At 45.6% G+C, this 25,226-nt stretch overlaps 1 protein-coding gene and 1 long non-coding RNA gene across 2 annotated transcripts in view; one reads left to right on the top strand and one right to left on the bottom strand.

Annotated features, from left to right (window-relative positions):
- Positions 1–25,226, bottom strand: part of LOC142214380 (uncharacterized) — a 572,210-nt gene that overhangs the window by 243,581 nt on the left and 303,403 nt on the right. The window lies entirely within an intron of this gene.
- The window catches only part of LOC142214370 (NACHT, LRR and PYD domains-containing protein 12-like), a 54,579-nt gene that overhangs the window by 10,680 nt on the left and 18,673 nt on the right, over positions 1–25,226 (top strand). The window contains exons 5-8 of the mRNA XM_075283311.1: positions 67–1,765; positions 7,376–7,546; positions 10,434–10,604; positions 11,093–11,263. Coding sequence (XP_075139412.1) covers positions 67–1,765; positions 7,376–7,546; positions 10,434–10,604; positions 11,093–11,263 — 2,212 coding nt within the window. The remainder of the gene's footprint in view (positions 1–66; positions 1,766–7,375; positions 7,547–10,433; positions 10,605–11,092; positions 11,264–25,226) is intronic.

Genomic DNA, 25,226 nt, shown 5'->3' with positions numbered 1-25,226 from the left:
TATTTCTACTTTGCCAACAAAATATTTGTTTTGGATTATTTTCATCTTTATTTCTATTTCCTACAGATATCCAGAACTGTCACAAAAACCATTTATATAAGAAAACTGAGAAACTTATAGAGAACAAACCTCCAAGATGTAACCAAGGAGAGGAAAGTTTCCCCTTCTCTACACGTTATGTGAACCTCGTCATTGTCACCACTGATCACTTTAGGGAACGTTCTGAGAATGAGCTCATAGAGACCGGGGCAAGACATGAGGAATATTTACAGGAAAAACAAAGTGAATTACAGCGAATTTCCCCCAACAAGATGTTCCGTTGGTGCCACCGATCCAGACTTGTACCACATATGGTAATGGTGATTGGAGTGCCCGGTGTAGGGAAGACCACACTGATGCAGAAGTTTGTCTATGACTGGGTGAAGGGCGATCTCTATCAAAGATTCTCTTTCGTCTTCTTCTTCAAATTCCGAGAACTGAACAGACTGGATAAGGTTAGTCTGGAGACCATGATCCTTCATCAGTACCCATATCTGGAGGAGCAGCTGGAGAACATCTTACAAGATCCAGAGAAACTTCTCTTTATATTTGATGGATTAGATGAAAGCAATCATACAATGGATTTCACATCACGTCACTTGTGCTCTCATCCTAAACAGCTCGGACATTGTGGTCAGATTGTGGTTAGTTTGGTGAGAAAGTCTCTTCTTACTGGTTGTTCTGTCCTAATGACCAGTCGCCCAACCAGACTGGCATCAATTGATTGTAGAGTTTTCCAGAGAATAGTAGAGATCACTGGGTTTTCTCCAGAAGAACGACAGATTTACTTTGAGAATTTCTTCTCCAACCCTGAACTGTCAGAGAAGGCTTTTACTTATGTGAAGGAGAATGCCACCTTGTACACGTTCTGTTACCTCCCGTCCTACTGCTGGATCATCTGTACTGTATTATCCAGGAGCTTCCAGACGACAAGTAGTGACCAGCAGGTGACATTATTACCCAGAACAGTGACACAACTCTTTGCCATATTTGTCGCCAACATTCTGTCCAATCACAGCCTGGAGAAAAGTGACGCTCAGAAGATCCTGCAGTCCATCGGGTGGATGGCACAACATGGAGTCATGAATCACAGGGTTATTTTTGAGAAAATAGATCTGGATTCTTTCTATGTGGACAATAAATCAAAGCTCTTATCAAGTTTTGTGATGGAATCGGAGGAACCTGTGACCTATTCCTTCTTACATCTCACTGTTCAGGAATTCTTCTCTGCCTTGGTCCATTATACTGATTATTCTCCTGAGAAGTTACAGAAATCACTAGAAGAAGCCAAATCCTATCCTGATGGACGTGGTGAGATGTTCCTCCGTTTCCTGTGTGGTCTATCAGACGGCACCACCAGGTCAACACTAACTGGATACCTGGACAAACAAGCAACTCAGGCCTCCAGAGATGTCATCACTTGGCTGAAGAACTTAATTTCAGGAGAACAGAGAATGAGGGAAAGTGAGGACAAGAAGCGACATCTTCTCAGGACATTCTTCTATTTGTTTGAGACCCGGAATAAGGCTCTAGTGCTGGAATCATTACAATCATACAGAAGACTCTATCTTTCTGATGTTCACATGTCCGCTCTAGACTGCACAGTGTTGGCATACATCATGGAAACCTGCACAAATTTAGAAGAACTCAATCTATTGAGATGTTCCTTAAACACTGAAGGATTAGAAAGACTTGTACCAGGGTTACATAACCTGCAGGATCTGAGGTAAGTACTATTATATTTTATCTATCTGTGATATTAAGGTTCTGACAAATATCTGATAAACTTATTGTATTATATGTTAGTCCTGACAGTGTGGGGCCTATTATGAGGTAGCTGTCTATTCTTGAGAGCTGGACTCCCCAGAGAGATGGTGTGGATGGTTTATTAACATCTCCGCCTTCCCAGTCAGAATGAGCGTTGTATATAACCTAAACAAAAAAATGTTAAACCTCTTAAAAGCACATATAAGCTGCAATAATACCTGAAAATGTGTCCAGGTCATGAGGTGGTCAATTTTAAATATCAGTCTTCCAATGACATTTATGGATTTTACCAACATCTGAGGAAATTTTCTCTCCATATTCACAATCTATATTTATTTTACTTATACGAGTTTATCATCATATCATCGTTTTTATATATGTTAATATATATATTTTTATATATTATATATATGTATTATATTTATCGTTATAGCGCCATCATATTTCACAGCGCTTTACAGATAGTCAATTACTGTCTCATATAGGGCTCACTATCTATATTTCCTATTAGTATGTCTTTGGAGTGTGGGAGGAAACAGAGGATTATGTGGATAATATGTTTTCCCTTAGTCCAAGTAGCAGCACAATGCAATGGGGTATTCTTGCCCCAGGATGCTGCTAGGATAGGTGTAATTTTTAATTAGTCAAAACCCTCCCCTATAAGAGTTCAGAGAGACCCTCCCCCCACCATTTTAATAATAAAGTAAAAATAATTCAGAAAAAAAGGTATTCAGAACAAAAAAGAAAAGTGGGAGGGAGCCTTGTGCTGCTGTTTTGTCTAAGTGAAGACAGATTATCTACATAATCCTCCGTTCCCCCTATGTCCAACAGCAGCACAAGGCAATGGGGAGAAAGTAAGAAAGAACAACCTCCTAGGGAGGGACCTCTTGACATGCAGATGACAAAACTGAATGTCCAAAGGCGACAGCCTCCGACGACGCCAGTCTAACCTGTAATGTCTAACAAATGAAAGGTGTGAACTCCAGGCAATGGCAGCACATATCTGCTCCAGAGAAACCAAATGCCTTTCGGGATAGGAAGTGGCGACTGCCCTAGTAGAGTGGGCACGCAAAAAATCAGGAGCAGATAGACCCTGGGAACGAAAAGAGCAGAGAATTGTCTCCTTCAACCATCTGGACAGGGTGGCCTTGGAAGACTTAATCCCCTTGTTATGTCCAAAGTAATTAATTAATAAGTTCTTCGACTTACTGAAGGACCTAGTACGTTCAAGATAGATTCACAGGCATCTTACCAAGTCTAAGATGTGCAACCTCTCCTCTTCCTCTGAGGAGGGAGAAGAGAAAAAAGATTGTAAAGAAATGACCTCATTAATATTATGCCCGGATGGCACTTTCGTCAGAAAACCTGGAATGAACCTGAGCTGTACCCTGTCAGGAAAGAAAGAGAGGTATGGCTCAGAGGCTGCTGAGGCCTGGAGCTCCCCAACCCTCTTAGCAGAAGTTATGGCTAAAAGGAAGGTTACCTTATAAGCTAAGAACTTTAGGTCTACCTCCTGAAGAGGTTCAAATGGGGCAACACAAAGTTCCTGAAGAATTGTAGCCAGATCCCATTGCGGAACAGGATTTTGAACTGAAGGCCGAAGCCTAGTAGCATCCTTAGACCAGAAAGAGCGGCTATATGTTCCTTCAAAGACGCAGGAGTGAAGCCCTTATCCAGGCCACTCTGTAGGAACTCCAAAATGCACTCCATAGAAGAGCTCACAAGATGTTTCTCTGAACACCAACTCTGGAAGATTTTCCATATTCTATGGTAACTTTTGTTGGTAGACTCCACTCTGGAACAGGCTAACGTCCTTTGGCCGGCCGGATATAATCCTCTGTGTCCGCATAGCGAGCGGTCAACCTCCAGGCTGTCAGGTTGAATCTCGTCAGGTCCTGGCAAAGCCGGGCTCCTTGGGTTACCAGATTCTGAGTTAGTGGAAGCCGTCAGTATGTCCCTCGACTCATCTGAATGAGGTGGGAAAACCACGCCCTTTTTGGCCAGAACAGTATGATCGCAATCATTGGTCTTGTCTGATCTTCATCAGTACCTTGGCTATCATAGGAAGTGGAGGGAAGATGTAGGCCAGCCTGGACCTCCAAGGTATTGATAGGGCATCTACTGCCAAGGAATTGTCCTCCTGGTAGAGGGAGCAGAACCTCTCCACCTTAGCATTGTATTTGGTGGCCATCAGATCCACCTCGGGGAGTCCCCACATCCGGGTAAGTTGAAGGAACACCTCCTGGTTGAGGGACCATTCGCCTGATACCATGAGGCCCCTGCTCAGCTCAATCTATCCGATCCGCTAATGTATTTAGATGACCCTTTATGTGGACCGCCTTGAGGTGAGTCAGGATGTCTTCCGCCCAAGAAAAGATGAGGTCCGTGACTCTGAGCAGGGAAGGAGATCTGGTTCCTCCCTGCTTGTTCAAATAAAGGACAGTTGTTGTGTTGTCCGATCGAACCTTCACTACCTTCCTGCAGAGCTGAGGGGCAAAATGTAGTAGCGCCCGATGAACTGCTGTGAGTTCACGCCAATTGGAAGACTGGATCTTTCCTAATAATTCCAGATACCTCTCACAGGGTTCTCCCCCAGGTGCACACCCCATCCTGTAAGGGAGGCATCTGTTGTCAACAGGGACCAGACCAGCTGGACCGTGGACATCCTGTCTTTGAGATGAGACTACCACTCGAGTGATCGACAGGTTCTGATGGATAATTGGATCGGCTTGTCTAGCCCCTGAGGGCTGTAGTTCCTGTAGTTCCAAACTTTAGGATTTTGTTCTGTAAGGGGCGCATGTGCCACAAGGCCCAAGGAACTGCTTCCATGGCCGCAGACATCAGTCCCAGCACTTTCATTGCGGTCCTGATGGTTACTCGCCAAACCACAGCTAGATGGTGGACTGCCTGACTGATCTTCTCCTTGCGAGGAGGAGGCAGGGAGATTTCCATCCTGAGAGAATCCACAATAAATCTCAGGAATCGAATCTGGGTAGATGGAACCACGACTGACTTCTGCCAGTTTATTAGCCAGCCTAGCTTCTGAAGAAAGGCCACCAAGAAGACTGGAACGTACACACCGTGACCTCGCTCCCCCAATGGGACTGGCTCCAGGGCGGACTTGTCTAGGTATTCTTGAACCAATCCTTCGAGACAAAGTTGCTTGAGCTCTGAAAGGAGACGTGTTCTCCTGAAGACATCTGGAGGAAGAGACACAACATTTATTTGGTAACCCAATTGAATTAGGTGGATTACCCAAGGATCCTGGATGGAATGCCGCCAAGTGAGAAGGAATGATGAGAGATGACTTCCAACCTCCAGAGACACATCCGCTGGAGGAGGCATGAGGACGTCAGAATGATGTCGTCTTTTTCTCTGAGTCCCAGCCATAGCAATGGCCATAACCCCTAGATTGGCCTCCCAGGAGCCTCTGATACTGGCCTCTGGAAGAGTGCCAAGGGAACCCCTTCCTGCAAAAGGAAGGGCAGCCCTACCTCTAACCCTTCCATGATCAGGTTAAGCTCTCTCCCAAACAAGCCTCCCAGGCTTAAAGTGGAGAGCACAGATACTTCAAGGCGTTATCCGCTCTCCATGGCTTAAGCCGTAAGGGGCGTCCAGCAGTGGTGGATAGCGCCATGGATCTGGAGGCAATCTTGACCTGGTAAGAAGACTCCTCCGCCAAAGAGTCTGCAGCCAGAGAGACAGTAGACATTAAGGATAATAAATTATCCTGGAGCATCAATGTCTCTCTCCAACAGAGCTAGGTCAGTCTTCAGCTTGCGCGCCTCTTCTCTTGCGGCTATACCCACTGAGGCTTGAGCTGAGGTGACGGAATAGACAGGTCTGAGAGAACCCTCAGTCCATCTGTCCATGGTGTCCTGCAGATTTGAGCCATCCTCAGCAGGGACCACCGTACGCTTGGAGAGTTTGACAACAGCCATATTAACTCTAGGCGGAGGCCCCCCAACAGCTGATCTGAGATTCCACAATGGGGAAAAGAGACTTAAACCTCTTAGAGGCAAAGAACGACTTTTCCAGGCCTCTCCACTTGGCCTGCATTGCTTTCGCCAAAGCCGGATCCGCCCTGAAGGATCTAGGACCTCTGGAAGGAGGAAGGAATTCACCCATCTCGCTGTCCTTGTCTGAAGCATGAATAACCTTTAATAACTTAGGCATCTTCTCAAGTTGAATGGACCCTCTACCAAAGTCTTCTAGCTAATCATCAGAAGAGATCTCGTCCACTATCTGGAGGTCTTCATCTGGAGATGGACTCCTTAAAATCTCTCATAGACTCCTCCACATTGTCCTCGACCCATCACTTATGGAGGTGTCCTCAGCTGGCGGACCTCTGCACTGATGGCAATGTTGATACTCATATCCATCAGGTAAAGGCATCTCACAGTCCCTGCAGGCCAAGTTCTTCCGCTTGGAGGTACTTTTCCTCCTAGGATTGTCCCCAGATTTGGAGGACAAAGATGAAATCTAAAGAAAAAATTCCCAGATAACAAAGGAAAGGATCCCCATATAAACAGAACTCCTAATACCTTAGGACTCAATAACATAGAATTGGAACACAATATCAAAACAAGAGCCAGAAGAAATCATCTGGAATTTGATCTAGAAAAGAGCAAGCAACAGTGTATCTGAACTCAGGATATTAAATACCCTGGAGTAGAAAGAGAAAACCGTAAGGGGCGGAGCTAGCAAGCCCCCCCCCCCCCGGCAATATCTCCATGGAAACAGCATCTAAGGGAGGGAAAGAAATGCCTAATGAATAGGGAAGATAAGGGCTGCTAAAGAAACTAAAAAATAATGAAGGAGAAGAATTCATGGACTAGCGTGACTCCGAAACTGCTCCTGGGCGTGCGACTACAAAGGCGCCGTCCTGAAACTAGGCCTGCCAGACACAACATTCGCATTAGAGCGCATGAGGAAAGGTTCCTGATGGCAGCTCCGCCCACAGGCGCGCGGGACGCCGGCAGAGGCAGCGAAAAGAGAGAGGGCGCTCAGGTTAGAATAAAGAGGGGGGAGCTATCGCCTTTGGAATTTAGTTTTGTCATCTGCATGTCAAGAGGTCCCTCCCTAGAGGTTTTTTTTTCTTGCTATCTCCCCATCTTGTGCTGCTGTTGGACGTAGGGGAACGGAGGATTATGTAGATAATCTGTTTTCCCTTAGTTCAAACAGCAGCACAAGGCTCCCTCCCATTTTGTTTTTGTTCTGAATGCCTTTTTTTTCTGAATTATTTTTACTTTATAATTAACACGGGGAGGGGAGGGGGGGAGGGTCTCTCTGACCTCTGATAGGGGAGGGTTTTGACTAATTAAAAATTCCACCTGTCCTAACAGCACACAGGGGCAGGAATACCCCAGTGCATTGTGCTGCTGTTGGACGTAGGGGGAACTGAAGAATCTGGAGGAAATCCAAATACTGTAAACATAGGGAGAACATACAAAATTCATGCAGATGTTGTTCTTGGCCAGATTCAAACCACTGCTAGCAACTGCGCCACCGTGCTATAGATTTTATACAAACACATTGTGGACTTCTCACCAACTTCTTATTCTCACAGTTTGGCTTATAATGATCTACCAGACACTTCCTGCACCCACTTGGCCTCTGTAATAAGGAATAACCGGTCCCTGAAGATACTTGACCTGTCTGGTAACCGTCTTTCCGGTCCTCACTTCAGTGACTTGATGGCCGTTCTGTCCAGTCCAGCCTGCAGGATACAGGAATTACTGTGAGTATAAGAGATGTGTACAGGAGGAGACATGTGGAGGCAGTGGCGTAACTAGGAATGTCGGGGCCCCCTGGCGAACTTTTTACATGGGCCCCCCCCACCGATCGACACTGACGCCGAAGACCTTGACCGACTCCCTCCTCCGCATTCCTGCGCACTCTATTATGTCCCTCAGTGGCCCCTGCACACAGTATTATCCCCCATAGTGGCCCCTGCACACAGTATTATGTCCCATAGTGGCCCCTGTACACAGTATTATGTCCCCATAGTGTCCCCTGCACACAGTATCATGTCCCATAGTGTCCGCTGCACACAGTATTATGTCCCATACTGGCCCCTGCACACAGTATTATGTCCCATACTGGCCCCTGCACACAGTATTATGTACCATAGTGGCCCCTACACACAGTATTATCCCCCATAGTGGCCCCTGCACACAGTATTATCCCCCATAGTGGCCCCTGCACACAGTATTATGTCCCATACTGGCCCCTGCACACAGTATTATGTCCCATAGTGGTCCCTGCACACAGTATTATACCCCATAGTGGCCCCTGCACACAGTATTATGCCCCATAGTGGCTCCTGCACACAGTATTATCCCCCATAGTGGCCCCTGCACACAGTATTATGTCCCATAGTGCCCCCTTCACACAGTATTATGTCCCATAGTGCCCCCTTCACACAGTATTATGTCCCATAGTGCCCCCTGCACACATTATTATCCCCCATAGTGGCCCCTGCACACAGTATTATGTCCCTCAGTGGCCCCTGCACACAGTATTATCCCCCATAGTGGCCCCTGCACACAGTATTATGTCCCATAGTGGCCCCTGTACACAGTATTATGTCCCCATAGTGTCCCCTGCACACAGTATTATCCCCCATAGTGGCCCCTGCACACAGTATTATGTCCCATACTGGCCCCTGCACACAGTATTATGTCCCATACTGGCCCCTGCACACAGTATTATGTACCATAGTGGCCCCTACACACAGTATTATCCCCCATAGTGGCCCCTGCACACAGTATTATCCCCCATAGTGGCCCCTGCACACAGTATTATGTCCCATACTGGCCCCTGCACACAGTATTATGTCCCATAGTGGTCCCTGCACACAGTATTATACCCCATAGTGGCCCCTGCACACAGTATTATGCCCCATAGTGGCTCCTGCACACAGTATTATCCCCCATAGTGGCCCCTGCACACAGTATTATGTCCCATAGTGCCCCCTTCACACAGTATTATGTCCCATAGTGCCCCCTTCACACAGTATTATGTCCCTTAGTGGCCCCTGCACACAGTATTATGTCCCTCAGTGACCCCTGCATACCATATTATGCTCCACTGTGGACACCCATAAACAATTATTATACTCTGGGGTCTTTTCAGACCCCAGAGTATAATAATCGGAGACCCGGGGGAATAAAAACATAAAAAAGCCACTGTTGCTTACCTGTACCCCGGCTCCAACGCTGTCGGCCGCCTTCAATAACGTTGGACGTCACATGACCCGGGACGCAGGCCGGGTTCATGTAACATCAGAGACATCAGACAACTAGGCCTGAGGCCTGCCCGGATCGTGGAGAGGTAAGTAACAGTGTTTTTTATGTTTCTTACCTCTCCCGGGCCTTCGATCATTATACTGGGGGGTCTGAAAAGACCTCCGAGTATAATAGTCTTTGTGGGGCCCGCGGTGTCATTTACCAATCCCGGCCCAGCCAGGATCGGTAAGTAAATAGGGCCCGTTACCGGCTGGAGTAACACCAGCCGATAACGGGGTATTAAAAAAAAACGCAGCAGTAGTGGCTGTCACCGGGCCCCCTAATGTCCCGGGCCCTGTGGCAGCTGCCTCTGCTGCTACGGCGATAGTTAGGCCCCTGTTTGGAGGACATTATACATGGATTTCATTCTATTTTATGCTCCTCTGCATCATTGTTATGTCTGAGATAAACTTCTGACTGCACCTTCATATGTGACGTCTCTATTGAGCTGTGTATCTAATCCTATCCTGTGTGATACTGTATACTGAGCCGTGTATCTAATCCTATCCCGTGTGATACTGTATACTGAGCTGTGTATCTAATCCTATCCTGTGTGATACTGTATACTGAGCTGTGCATCTAATCCTATCCTGTGTGATACTGTATACTGAGCTGTATCTAATCCTATCCTGTGTGATACTGTATACTGAGCCGTGTATCTAATCCTATCCTGTGTGATACTGTATACTGAGCTGTGTATCTAATCCTATCCTGTGTGATTCTGTATACTGAGCTGTGTATCTAATCCTATCCTGTGTGATACTGTATACTGAGCTGTGTATCTAATCCTATCCTGTGTGATACTGTATACTGAGCCGTGTATCTAATCCTATCCTGTGTGATACTGTATACTGAGCTGTGCATCTAATCCTATCCTGTGTGATACTGTATACTGAGCTGTGTATCTAATCCTATCCTGTGTGATACTGTATACTGAGCTGTGTATCTAATCCTATCCCGTGTGATACTGTATACTGAGCTGTATCTAATCCTATCCTGTGTGATACTGTATACTGAGCTGTGTATCTAATCCTATCCTGTGTGATACTGTATACTGAGCTGTGTATCTAATCCTATCCTGTGTGATACAGTATACTGAGCTATGTATCTAATCCTATCCTGTGTGATACTGTATACTGAGCTGTGTATCTAATCTTATCCTGTGTGATACTGTATACTGAGCTGTGTATCTAATCCTATCCTGTGTGATACTGTATACTGAGCTGTGTATCTAATCCTATCCTGTGTGATACTGTATACTGAGCTGTGTATCTAATCCTATCCTGTGTGATACAGCTGCTGATACATTACTCACATCTCATCTTCTTATTCTTACAGTTTGGCTATGAATGATCTCCCAGACACTTGCTGCACCCAGTTGGCCTCTGTAATAAGGAATAACCGGTCTCTGAAGAAACTTGACCTGTCCTATAACTGTCTGTCCGGTCCTCACTTCAGTGACTTGATGGCCGCTCTGTCCAGTCCAGCCTGCAGGATACAGGAATTACGGTGAGTATAAGGCTGCATGCACACGGAGTTACGCCGGGCTTGTAAAAATGCTCATTCACAGCCGTACACGCGAGCGTTGCGGACGGCTCCCGAACACTCCCCATTCACTTCAATGGGAGCGCTCATAACGCCGGCGTTACGGGCGCTCTCATTGAAGTGAATGGGAAGTGTTCGGGAGCCATCCGCAACACTCGCATGTACGCCTGTGAATGAGCATTTTTACAAGCCCGGCGTAACTCCGTGTGCATGCAGCCTAAGAGATGTGTACAGGAGGAGACATGTGGGGACAAGTTATACAGGGATGTTATTCTACTTTATGTTCTTCTTCACCATTGTTATGTCTATGAGATAAACTACTGACTGCACCGACATATGTGACGTCTCTACTGAGCTGTGTATCTAATCCTATCCTGTGTGATACTGTATACTGAGCTGTGTATCTAATCCTATCATGTGTGATACAGTCTGCTGTCTTCTTATTCTTACAGCTTGGCTGGTAATCATCTATCAGACACTTCCTGCACCCAGTTGGCCTCTGTAATAAGGAACAACCGTTCCCTGAAGATACTTGGTCTGTCCTATAACCGTCTGTCCGGTCCTCACTTCAGTGACTTGATGGCCGCTCTGTCCAGTCCAGACTGCAGGATAGAGGAATTACAGTGAGTATAAGAGATGTGCCTGCCACAAGTCTCATTCTGTATATAAGTTATAAATGGATTTTGTTCCTTAGTAGTGAAGCATCGCACCTTTTCGTCATTCCTCCCCAGCACACCCCGTTACGCCCCATTTCTTTTGTTCGGTGACAGGTCTCCAATATTTATGTCGGCCATATTTATGTCGTCCATGGCAAGCTTAAACTTATCCCAGCCCAGAGGGGCTTTGTTTCTTGAAGAGTCTATGGCTTTGCGTCACGTTGCGCACAAGGTCCAGCATGTTAGATCCAGGAACAACGTCGCCCTTGTAAATAAATTCACCGTTATCATTCCAGGTCACAACCTCACCACTCTGCATCATCCTACTTAACAAAAGTTCCGCATGCGTTACAATTTAATGAATCGAATCTCTTTTATTAGCGGGTGTATTTGGCAATTGTTGATGATCAGGCTGAGACTGGTTAACAAGGTGTAAAGTCGCGAGCTCTTTAGTGCTCTGCTTAGCAAGAACCAAGTATCTTTGCATTATGTTTGTGTATCTTTTAATTTTCACATCACCAAGTTCTTTTTCTCCGCATGATTCATTTTTTGTTAAAAAGCAAACTCGTTATTAACGGAATTGCAAATCCCAATAGCGGACCTATGACTCCACCTGTCTGATTCACTAAGTGCTTCTTTTTCTTTATGGAGATTGATTTATCACACAGCCTCCTTATAGCGTTACGCCACTTCTTTAGTATCTTTTTCTGACGTTCCTTTAGCGGAATTCGTCCTCCGATTTTATAATCGTTTTTAAGAGAGCCATTTACAGCGTAATCTCTCAGACATCTTTCCGCTGCTACGTAGTCGGCCTAGATGTGCTTAACCTTCTAAAGCTCACTTTTTAAAAGTATTTTAATGATGTGTGGAAAGCGTAGAGAGAGTTCATCATAAAGTTTTTGCCAACAAGCATAAAACTAAACAATAGTATTGGATTTGTGTGATAAATGCGTGTCACACGCTGTATGTCTACAACGACATCATACAACATCATTTGGTGGGTGACAGTTATGTTCAACTTTTAAAAACTGTAGAGATTGCCGGAAAAAACAACGAAATTGTCACATTATGCTACCCGACCCCCGACTATATCCCGCTGTGTAAGTAGCACTTCAACTCCATTACAATTTCAATTTTAAACGATCAGGCGCGACCTGTTCATTTCAAATATGGCAAGAGTATCGTACGATTGCATTTCAGTCCGTGCAAGGAGGTGACACGCTAAAATGCTGTCCCAGCGGGTGTATGGTGATCCTGGCGTGTATGCCCGATACTACGTTAATCAGGCTGGAAATGGGTTAGAAGGTTTCAAGTGCGATGAGTATATGTGTGGGGCCGGTCTATCCGGTATGTTTCACAGTCTTTTCAGACGGCCATGCCTCTTTTCAAATGAGGCCTTGCGTGTGTGAAAGTGCATGTAAAAACGGCTGCCAGAAATATCCAAAAATAGAAAAAGTTTTTCGCTCACCTTTATATGTAGAAATATCGACTTATAACAATGAGTTCGGGGTGCACGGCACGCTCTATTCCATGAGCGTAGCAGGATCAGATAGAAAAAGAGAATTACGCCGGCAGCTCTCCGTGGATAAAATATAACTTTTATTGACAACACATCTTAAAATGACGAAAAATAGATGCAAGTCATGAATTGAAAAAAGAAGAAAAGAATCCCCCTAAAAAACGCAGACGCGTTTCGGAACGTCTGTTCCTTCCTCAGAGCGTATAGAATCTGAATAAATCCAGGTATATATAGGAACCCAACATAAAGGGACTTCCGTTCATTATTGTTAATTCATTCAACCTGAAAACAGGGAGGGTGTAGTTTCTTAGCAACATGGACCTAATACAACTACATCGCTAGGTAGAAATTGCACCGCTAAACAAAAAACTTTCTATCACAAAGAAATACTACATATTTAACATTCATTAAAAAAAGTCATCTCAATATTGTCATACATGAATGATGGCATGGAAGTAATATATGCACAATACACTCACCGGCCACTTTATTAGGTACACCATGCTAGTAACAGGTTGGACCCCCTTTTGCCTTCAGAACTGCCTCAATTCTTCGTGGCATAGATACAACAAGGTGCTGGAAGCATTCCTCAGAGATTTTGGTCCATATTGACATGATGGCATCACACAGTTGCAGTCGCAGATTTGTCGGCTGCACATCCATGATGCGAATCTCCCGTTCCACCACATCCCAAAGATGCTCCTCTATTGGATTGAGATCTGGTGACTGTGGAGGCCATTGGAGTACAGTGACCTCATTGTCATGTTCAAGAAACCAGTCTGAGATGATTCCAGCTTTATGACATGGCATTGCATTATCCTGCTGAAAGTAGCCATCAGATGTTGGGTACATTGTGGTCATAAAGGGATGGACATGGTCAGCAACAATACTCAGGTAGGCTTTGGCGTTGCAACGATGCTCAATTGGTACCAAGGGGCCCAAAGAGTGCCAAGAAAATATTCCCCACACCATGACACCACCACCACCAGCCTGAACCGTTACCGATACAAGGCAGGATGGATCCATGCTTTCATGTTGTTGACGCCAAATTCTGACCCTACCATCCGAATGTCGCAGCAGAAATCGAGACTCATCAGACCAGGCAACGTTTTTCCAATCTTCAATTGTCCAATTTCGATGAGCTTGTGCAAATTGTAGCCTCAGTTTCCTGTTCTTAGCTGAAAGGAGTGGCACCCGGTGTGGTCTTCTGCTGCTGTAGCCCATCTGTAGCCTCAAAGTTGGACGTACTGTGCGGCGTTCAGAAATGCTCTTCTGGCTACCTTGGTTGTAACGGGTGGCTATTTGAGTCACTGTTGCCTTTCTATCAGCTCGAACCAGTCTGGCCATTCTCCTCTGACCTCTGGCATCAACAACGCATTTCCGCCCACAGAACTGCCGCTCACTGGATGTTTTTTCTTTTTCGGACCATTCTCTGTAAACCCTAGAGATGGTTGTGCGTGAAAATCCCAGTAGATCAGCAGTTTCTGAAATACTCAGACCAGCCCTTCTGGCACCAACAACCATGCCACGTTCAAAGGCACTCAAATCACCTTTCTTCCCCATACTGATGCTCGGTTTGAACTGCAGGAGATTGTCTTGACCATGTCTACATGCCTAAATGCACTGAGTTGCCGCCATGTGATTGGCTGATTAGAAATTAAGTGTTAACGAGCAGTTGGACAGGTGTACCTAATAAAGTGGCCGGTGAGTGTATATGACAATGACTTCCAAATCAAATGGAACGAAATTTTATCTCACTGTTCGCTGAAGCTTATGCAATTAATTGTACAATACGAAACTAAAAAACTAACATCTATCAAAGAAGAATTAACTGTAATACAGACAAAAATTGACACTTATGATTCATCTAAACAACTGGAAGAATTGGACAAAAAAATTGTTGATAAACTGAATACTTTGGAAGAAAATATTATGTCGATTAAAAGAAACAAATACTTACGTGATTCCAAAGACTATGCAACAGGTGATATTTATCAGACATATAAACAAGACAAACGTCAACATCCAAGATCCATTCTGAAAAATCACAACAATATGGGTGCACGGCAGAAACAAAAGAGAAATGTCTCTTTTAACCCAACAGAAACTGATCTGGATTCTTCAGTTTTTCAAGACAGTAGATCTGATATTTCTTCGGATGTGTCGACTACCTCCTCTCATTATTCCACTAGAAAATCTTACAAGTCAAAAAACGACAACGTAGATCGAGGAGGTCGAGAAGAAAATACCATTCAAAGGAAATATCCAATTCGACAGAGGAAACAACTCAAGTAGAAAAAGAAGAATCTAGTGTGATTAACTTGTCAACGGCGCTATTATCCAAACAGCATATTTCGGTGTTGAGTAAAGGACTGAATTTTGTGCCTACAAAAAACTTTAATTTATTTCGTACTTTATTAGATGTTAACAAATTTGTCAGATTAATCACAGTTAAGAAACACTTCCTTGAAAGTTCGGCAGATAATGTAGGAGTTCCTTATTGTAATATTAAACTAGATAAAAAAATGGATGCAACTAACGACCGTAGTTCCTCTTCATTTATGGGTCTTACTTTCCCTGAACAGATAGCAGTGTTAAATTTACAGGAGTTAGAAAGTAGTAATGAAATTAAAATTAGAAATATAGATAGGATTCCAGTTTCATTATCTAATCCTTCGTTTTATCCTATCAAATCTAGAGCAAGCAATTATGCTTTATTCCAACAAAAAACGGAACAAGACCTAAAAATGCTATATGAATCCACTAAAGATAAAAAAATAGGCAGTAACCTAACAAAAGAAGAATTTAAAGCATTAGAGGAGCTTAAAAAGATGGATTCAATAGTAATCAAAAGAGCAGACAAAGGAGGAAAGGTCGTAGTTATGAATAAATCAGATTATGTAGAAAGTTGTCTTAAAATTTTGGATGATAAATCTACCTACAAATTGTTAAACACTGATCCAACTACTAATTTTTCAGCACAACTAAAAGATTTAATTGCAGAAGGAACAGCCTTAGGCATTTTTTCTCCCTATGAAGCACAAAATTTAATAAACACTAACCCCATAATCCCAATCTTTTACGGATTACCTAAGATACATAAAGAGCAAACACCTATACCTATGCGACCTATTATCTCCAGCGTTGGCTCCGTAAATGAAAAAGTGGCATCGTGGCTTGACAATATTCTTCAACCATTGGTTTACCGTACTCCAGCACACATCAAAGACAGTAAAGAGTTATTAAATACTTTTAGCCAATTTGTTTGGAAAGATAACTACACATGGATTACATGTGACGTGTGTGCTCTATATTCATGTATCCCTCATGGGTTGGCTATAGATGCACTAGCACATCACCTTTGTAATTACAGTAACTACACAGAAGAAGTTTGTGAATTTATTTTGTCAATCACTATTTTTTTACTACAACACAATTATTTTTTGTTTAATAATAAATATTATTTGCAGATTTGCGGGGCACCAATGGGTGCCCCTTTTTCACCTTCCTTAGCAAATCTCTACATGGCATTTTGGGAGGAGTGCACAGTTTACACTATTCACAACCCTTTTCTTAATTTTATAGGCTGGTATGGACGCTACATTGACGATATTTTGATCGTCTGGAGGGGTGATGTAGCGTCCATACCAGCCTTTATATCTTATTTAAATGATAATCATTTTTCGTTACAATTCACACACACTTTTTACACCAATACGGTTAATTTTTTAGATATCACGCTGATTGGTAATTCTATTTCTACCAAGGTTGATTCGGTTCTTTACAGAAAACCCACATCAGGGAACACAATACTTCGTGCTGATAGTTGCCACCCACCACATATTTTTAAAGCAGTACCCACTGGAGAATTAGTTCGTACAAAACGTGCCTGTTCGTCCGAGGAAGAGTACTTAAATCAGTCTATCAAAACTCTGCAAAGACTTAAAAGAAGAAAATACCCTAATTGGACTCTAAATAGAGCAAAAAAAGTAGTTCAAGAAAGAACAAGGGAGTCCTTGATTTCTGTAAAAAATAGCACTATCAATGAACAACATCAACAACGATTGATATTTACTAGAGATGAGCGAACACTAAAATGTTCGAGGTTCGAAATTCGATTCGAACAGCCGCTCACTGTTCGAGTGTTCGAATGGGTTTCGAACCCCATTATAGTCTATGGGGAACATAAACTCGTTAAGGGGGAAACCCAAATTCGTGTCTGGAGGGTCACCAAGTCCACTATGACACCCCAGGAAATGATACCAACACCCTGGAATGACACTGGGACAGCAGGGGAAGCATGTCTGGGGGCATAAAAGTCACTTTATTTCATGGAAATCCCTGTCAGTTTGCGATTTTCGCAAGCTAACTTTTCCCCATAGAAATGCATTGGCCAGTGCTGATTGGCCAGAGTACGGAACTCGACCAATCAGCGCTGGCTCTGCTGGAGGAGGCGGAGTCTAAGATAGCTCCACACCAGTCTCCATTCAGGTCCGACCTTAGACTCCGCCTCCTCCGGCAGAGCCAGCGCTGATTGGCCGAAGGCTGGCCAATGCATTCCTATGCGAATGCAGACTTAGCAGTGCTGAGTCAGTTTTGCTCAACTACACATCTGATGCACACTCGGCACTGCTACATCAGATGTAGCAATCTGATGTAGCAGAGCCGAGGGTGCACTAGAACCCCTGTGCAAACTCAGTTCACGCTAATAGAATGCATTGGCCAGCGCTGATTGGCCAATGCATTCTATTAGCCCGATGAAGTAGAGCTGAATGTGTGTGCTAAGCACACACATTCAGCACTGCTTCATCAAGCCAATACAATGCATTAGCCAGTGCTGATTGGCCAGAGTACGGAATTCGGCCAATCAGCGCTGGCTCTGCTGGAGGAGGCGGAGTCTAAGGTCGGACCTGAATGGAGACTGGTGTGGAGCGATCTTAGACTCCGCCTCCTCCAGCAGAGCCAGCGCTGATTGGCCGAATTCCGTACTCTGGCCAATCAGCACTGGCTAATGCATTGTATTGGCGTGATGAAGCAGTGCTGAATGTGTGTGCTTAGCACACACATTCAGCTCTACTTCATCGGGCTAATAGAATGCATTGGCCAATCAGCGCTGGCCAATGCATTCTATTAGCGTGAACTGAGTTTGCACAGGGGTTCTAGTGCACCCTCGGCTCTGCTACATCAGATTGCTACATCTGATGTAGCAGTGCCGAGTGTGCATCAGATGTGTAGTTGAGCAAAACTGACTCAGCACTGCTAAGTCTCTGCATTCGCATAGGAATGCATTGGCCAGCCTTCGGCCAATCAGCGCTGGCTCTGCCGGAGGAGGCGGAGTCTAAGGTCGGACCTGAATGGAGACTGGTGTGGAGCGATCTTAGACTCCGCCTCCTCCAGCAGAGCCAGCGCTGATTGGTCGAGTTCCGTACTCTGGCCAATCAGCGCTGGCCAATGCATTCTATTAGCCCGATGAAGTAGAGCTGAATGTGTGTGCTTAGCACACACATTCAGCTCTACTTCATCAGGCTAATAGAATACATTGGCCAATCAGCGCTGGCCAATGCATTCTATTAGCTTGATGAAGCAGAGTGTGCACAAGGGTTCAAGCGCACCCTCGGCTCTGATGTAGCAGAGCTGAGGGTGCACAAGGGTTCAAGTGCACCCTCGGCTCTCCTACATCAGAGCCGAGTGTGCGCTTGAACCCTTGTGCACACTCTGCTTCATCAAGCTAATAGAATGCATTGGCCAGCACTGATTGGCCAGAGTACGGAATTCGGCCAATCAGCGCTGGCCAATGCATCCCTATGGGAAAAAGTTTATCTCACAAAAATCACAATTACACACCCGATAGAGCCCCAAAAAGTTATTTTTAATAACATTCCCCCCTAAATAAAGGTTATCCCTAGCTATCCCTGCCTGTACAGCTATCCCTGTCTCATAGTCACAAAGTTCACATTCTCATATGACCCGGATTTGAAATCCACTATTCGTCTAAAATGGAGGTCACCTGATTTCGGCAGCCAATGACTTTTTCCAATTTTTTTCAATGCCCCCAGTGTCGTAGTTCCTGTCCCACCTCCCCTGCGCTGTTATTGGTGCAAAAAAGGCGCCAGGGAAGGTGGGAAGGGAATCGAATTTTGGCGCACTTTACCACGTGGTGTTCGATTCGATTCGAACATGGCGAACACCCTGATATCCGATCGAACATGTGTTCGATAGAACACTGTTCGCTCATCTCTAATATTTACCACTGCCTATAGTCCTCAATACAAGGAGATTACAAAAATTATCAATAAAAATTTAGCTATTTTGGAAGCAGATCTTACTACTAAAAAAATTTTGGCTACTGGAACACAATTTGTGTCAAAAAGAGGTAAAACATTAGGAGATATATTATCTCCAGGGCTCCTAACTATGGAATCTACTAACAGCAATAAAGTTAAAGGTTCAGCACAATGTGGCATGATCAGATGCAGTGTTTGTAAATATACTAAAAGAACTTTAGCTATTTCAAGTTATCAGTCAAACATTACTGTCAATTTAACATCCTTTATAAACTGTAATACACACCATGTCATATACAATATTAAATGATCAGCATGTAAAATTGATTACATAGGCTGTACTACAAGACAACTGAAGATTCGCATAGCCGAACATATAGCTGACAGTAAGAAATTTCCAACTGAACAAATGTCAGGAATATCCAGACACTTTTCCTTAGTACATAAATCAAATTTATCATCATTAGAATTTTATGGTATTGAACAGGTCACTAGACCTAGCAGAGGTGGAAATTGGCATAAAGCCTTATTACAACGGGAGGCCTTTTGGATCTTACAATTCAATTGTAGAGCTCCTTTGGGAATGAATGTAAAAACAGATTTGTTATATTTATTAATATTGAGTTATTTTATGATGTTTTTCCATAGGGTTCCCCATGGGTTTCTTCTTCTTCTCTCTCTCCTTATTATAATGGTAACCTTAGTATTGAATGTTAATTATTAGGTGATCTTTTCAGGAAACAACATGAAGGAATTCATTTCTTGATATTTTCCTAATTGGTCAGTCTAGACTAAGTGATCCATTATTATAACTAAACAATAATAACAAGTAGTGAGGGTAGACAGTAACATAATATTCAGTAAAAATTTGGATAGTAAGATCATTATAAAATATATTAAAATATTAAAATATATACATTTGTTTAGTTTTGTTAACTTATTCTCCTCCTAGGGTATTAGAAACCATTTTGGTAAAATTTAAATATATCATCTAATGACTATTTATTAGAGATGAGCGAACACTAAAATGTTCGAGGTTCGAAATTCGAATCGAACAGCCGCTCACTGTTCGTGTGTTCGAACGGGTTTCGAACCCCATTATAGTCTATGGGGAACAGATACTCGTTAAGGGGGAAACCCAAATCCGTGTCTGGAGGGTCACCAAGTCCACTATGACACCACAGGAAATGATGCCTACACCTCTGGAATGACACTGGGACAGCAGGGGAAGCATGTCTGGGGGCATCTAACACACCAAAGACCCTCTATTACCCCAACATCACAGCCTAATAACTACACACTTTACACACTCAATACCACCTCTCTGACAGTAGGAAAACACCTTGAAACATGTGTATTTGGCACTTGCAGTGAGGAGAGCTTGTCACCAGCAGTGAATTTGGCCCTTGTAGTAAGTTGAGGTTGGCACCAACATTGTTTTTGAAAATCAGGGTGGATTGAGCCTCTAACCAGCAGAGTTTGGGCAAATTCATGGTGGAGGGAGCCTCTAAACACCCCAGTTTGGGCAAATTCATGGTGGAGGGAGCCTCTAAAAACCCCAGTTTGGACCAATTCATGGTGGAGGGAGCCTCTAACCAGCCCAGTTTGGGCAAATTCATGGTGGAGGGAGCCTCTAAAAACCCCAGTTTGGACCAATTCATGGTGGAGGGAGCCTCTAAAAACCCCAGTTTGGACCAATTCATGGTGGAGGGAGCCTCTAAAAACCCCAGTTTGGACCAATTCATGGTGGAGGGAGCCTCTAAAAACCCCAATTTGGACCAATTCATGGTGGAGGGAGCCTCTAAACAGCCCAGTTTGGGCAAATTCATGGTGGAGGGAGCCTCTAAAAACCCCAGTTTGGACCAATTCATGGTGGAGGGAGCCTCTAAAAACCCCAGTTTGGACCAATTCATGGTGGAGGGAGCCTCTAAAAAACCCAGTTTGGACCAATTCATGGTGGAGGGAGCCTCTAAACAGCCCAGTTTGGGTAAATTCATGGTGGAGGGAGCCTCTAAAAACCCCAGTTTGGACCAATTCATGGTGGAGGGAGCCTCTAAAAACCCCAGTTTGGACCAATTCATGGTGGAGGGAGCCTCTAAAAACTCCAGTTTGGACCAATTCATGGTGGAGGGAGCCTCTAAAAAACCCAGTTTGGACCAATTCATGGTGGAGGGAGCCTCTAACCAGCCCAGTTTGGACCAATTCATGGTGGAGGGAGCCTCTAAAAACCCCAGTTTGGACCAATTCATGGTGGAGGGAGCCTCTAAACAGCCCAGTTTGGACCAATTCATGGTGGAGGGAGCCTCTAAAAACCCCAATTTGGACCAATTCATGGTGGAGGGAGCCTCTAACCAGCCCAGTTTGGACCAATTCATGGTGGAGGGAGCCTCTAACCAGCCCAGTTTGGGCAAATTCATGGTGGAGGGAGCCTCTAAAAACCCCAATTTGGACCAATTCATGGTGGAGGGAGCCTCTAAACAGCCCAGTTTGGGCAAATTCATGGTGGAGGGAGCCTCTAAAAACCCCAGTTTGGACCAATTCATGGTGGAGGGAGCCTCTAAAAAACCCAGTTTGGACCAATTCATGGTGGAGGGAGCCTCTAACCAGCCCAGTTTGGACCAATTCATGGTGGAGGGAGCCTCTAAACAGCCCAGTTTGGGCAAATTCATGGTGGAGGGAGCCTCTAACCAGCCCAGTTTGGACCAATTCATGGTGGAGGGAGCCTCTAAAAACCCCAGTTTGGACCAATTCATGGTGGAGGGAGCCTCTAAAAACCCCAGTTTGGACCAATTCATGGTGGAGGGAGCCTCTAAAAACCCCAGTTTGGACCAATTCATGCTGGAGGGAGCCTCTAAACAGCCCAGTTTGGGCAAATTCATGGTGGAGGGAGCCTCTAAAAACCCCAGTTTGGACCAATTCATGGTGGAGGGAGCCTCTAAAAAACCCAGTTTGGGCAAATTCATGGTGGAGGGAGCCTCTAAAAACCCCAGTTTGGACCAATTCATGGTGGAGGGAGCCTCTAAAAACCCCAGTTTGGACCAATTCATGGTGGAGGGAGCCTCTAAACAGCCCAGTTTGGGCAAATTCATGGTGGAGGGAGCCTCTAAAAACCCCAGTTTGGACCAATTCATGGTGGAGGGAGCCTCTAAAAACCCCAGTTTGGACCAATTCATGGTGGAGGGAGCCTCTAAAAATCCCAGTTTGGACCAATTCATGGTGGAGGGAGCCTCTAAAAAACCCAGTTTGGACCAATTCATGGTGGAGGGAGCCTCTAACCAGCCCAGTTTAGACCAATTCATGGTGGAGGGAGCCTCTAAAACCCCCAGTTTGGACCAATTCATGGTGGAGGGAGCCTCTAAACAGCCCAGTTTGGACCAATTCATGGTGGAGGGAGCCTCTAAAAACCCCAATTTGGACCAATTCATGGTGGAGGGAGCCTCTAACCAGCCCAGTTTGGACCAATTCATGGTGGAGGGAGCCTCTAACCAGCCCAGTTTGGGCAAATTCATGGTGGAGGGAGCCTCTAAAAACCCCAATTTGGACCAATTCATGGTGGAGGGAGCCTCTAAACAGCCCAGTTTTGGCAAATTCATGGTGGAGGGAGCCTCTAAAAACCCCAGTTTGGACCAATTCATGGTGGAGGGAGCCTCTAACCAGCCCAGTTTGGGCAAATTCATGGTGGAGGGAGCCTCTAACCAGCAGAGTTGTGGGAAAGCAGGGTGGAGGGAGCCTCTAACCAGCAGAGTTGGTGGAAATCAGGGTGGAGGGAGCCTCTAACCAGCAGAGTTGGGGGAAATCATGTTGGAGGGAGCCTAGTATTAGCAGAATTGTGCAACGCTTATGGTGGATGAGTATGAGGATGCGGAGGAATTGGAGAGGTTGAGTACAGACATGGAGTTTCATTTTGGGGTGCTTTACACAGGTGGGCACAAAAATGAAGGCTCTATCCAGTGGTGGTTCATTTTTATCAAAGTGAGCCGGTCGGCACTCTCAGCTGACAGACGGGTGCGCTTGTCAGTGATGATGCCACCGGCTGCACTGAACACCCTCTCAGATAGGACGCTGGCGGCAGGACAGGACAGCACCTCCAAGGCATATAGGGCAAGTTCAAGCCACAGGTCCAACTTCGACACTCAATACGTGTAAGGCGCAGAGGGGTCGGAGAGGACAGGGCTGTGGTCGGAAAGGTATTCCCGCAACATGCGCCTATACTTCTCACGCCTGGTGACACTAGGACCCTCTGTGGCGGCACTTTGGCGAGGGGGTGCCATCAAGGTGTCCCAGACCTTAGACAGTGTGCCCCTCGTTTGTGTGGACCGGTGAGAACTTGGTCGCCTACTGGAGGAACTGTCCTCCCTGCCGCCAACGTCACATGCTGGAAACATCTCCATCATATTCTGCACCAATTGCCTGTGGCAAGCATTGATGCGATTGGCCCTCCCCTCTACCGGAATAAAAGACGAGATGTTGTTTTTATACCGGGGGTCAAGGATAGCAAAGATCCAGTACTGGTTGTCCTCCATGATTTTGACAATACGCTTGTCGGTTGTAAAGCACCCCAACATGAACTCAGCCATGTCTGCCACAGTGTTAGTTGGCATGACTCCTCTGGCCCCACCGGAAAGTTCAATCTCCATTTCCTCCTCATCCTCCATGTCTACCCATCCGCGCTGCAACAATGGGACGATTCGAAGTTGCCCGGAAGCCTCCTGTATCACCATCACATCATCGGACAACTCTTCTTCCTCCTCCTCCTCCTCCTCCTCCTCCATTAAACGCAGTGAAGCGGACAGATGTGTGGACCTACTCTCCAGCTGTGACGGATCGGATGCTATCCCTAACTCCTCTGTGTGATCTGAGTTATCCCTGATGTCAATCAGGGATTCTCTCAGAACACACAAGAGCGGGATTGTAAGGCTCACCATCGCATCCTCAGAGCTCACCCTCCTTGTGGACTCCTCAAAGACCCGTAGGATGTCACAAAGGTCTCTCATCCATGGCCACTCATGGATGTGAAACTGAGGCAGCTGACTTTGTGGCACCCTAGGGTTTTGTAGCTGGTATTCCATCAAAGGTCTCTGCTGCTCAACCACTCTATTCAACATCTGAAACGTTGAGTTCCAGCGTGTGGGGACGTCGCACAAAAGCCGGTGTTGTGGCACATGCAGGCGTTGCTGGAGAGATTTTAAGCTAGCAGCGGCTACTGTCGACTTGCGAAAGTGGGCGCACATGCGCCGCACTTTCACCAGTAGCTCTGGAACATTGGGGTAGCTCTTTAGGAAACGTTGCACCACTAGGTTGAAGACGTGGGCCAGGCATGGAACATGTTGGAGTCCGGCAAGCTCCAGAGCTGCTACCAGGTTCCGGCCGTTATCACAAACGACCATGCCTGGGCCCAGGTGCAGCGGCTCAAACCATATTGCCGTCTCATCGAGGAGGGCATCCCTCACCTCGGAGGCAGTGTGCTGTCTGTCCCCCAAGCTGATCAGCTTCAGCACAGCCTGCTGACGTCTACCAACGCCAGTGCTGCAACGTTTCCAACTCGTAGCTGGGGTCAATCTAACAGCGGAGGAGGAGGCGGTGGCGGAGGAGGAGGCGGTGGCGGAGGAGGAGGCGGTAGAGGAGGAGGAGGAGGGGGGTGTTCTTCTCGTGTCCCTGCCAGGAATGTTAGGCGGGGAGACGAGGTACACCGGGCCAGTTTGGGAAGCAGTCCCAGCCTCAACTACATTCACCCAGTGTGCCGTCAGTGAAATGTAGCGTCCCTGTCCGCATGCACTTGTCCACGCGTCGGTGGTCAAGTGGACCTTTGTGCAAAGCGCGGAACTAAGGGCCCGCCTGATGTTGAGTGACACGTGCTGGTGCAAGGCGGGGACGGCACACCGGGAGAAGTAGTGACGGCTAGGGACGGCATAGCGAGGTGCCGCAGTTGCCATCAGGTCCAGGAAGGCGGGAGTTTCAACAAGCCGGAACGCCAACATCTCCTGGGCCAGCAGTTTAGCGATGTTGGCGTTCAAGGCTTGCGCGTGTGGGTGGTTAGCAGTGTATTTCTGCCGCCGCTCCAATGTCTGAGAGATGGTGGGTTGTTGTAAAGAAGCGCCTGATGGTGCCTTTGATGGTGCAGGAGAAG

This window comes from Leptodactylus fuscus, chromosome 7 (assembly GCF_031893055.1).
Source record: "Leptodactylus fuscus isolate aLepFus1 chromosome 7, aLepFus1.hap2, whole genome shotgun sequence".
NCBI classification, from domain to species: Eukaryota; Metazoa; Chordata; class Amphibia; order Anura; family Leptodactylidae; genus Leptodactylus; species Leptodactylus fuscus.
This window is presented reverse-complemented; position numbering and strand designations above follow the sequence as displayed.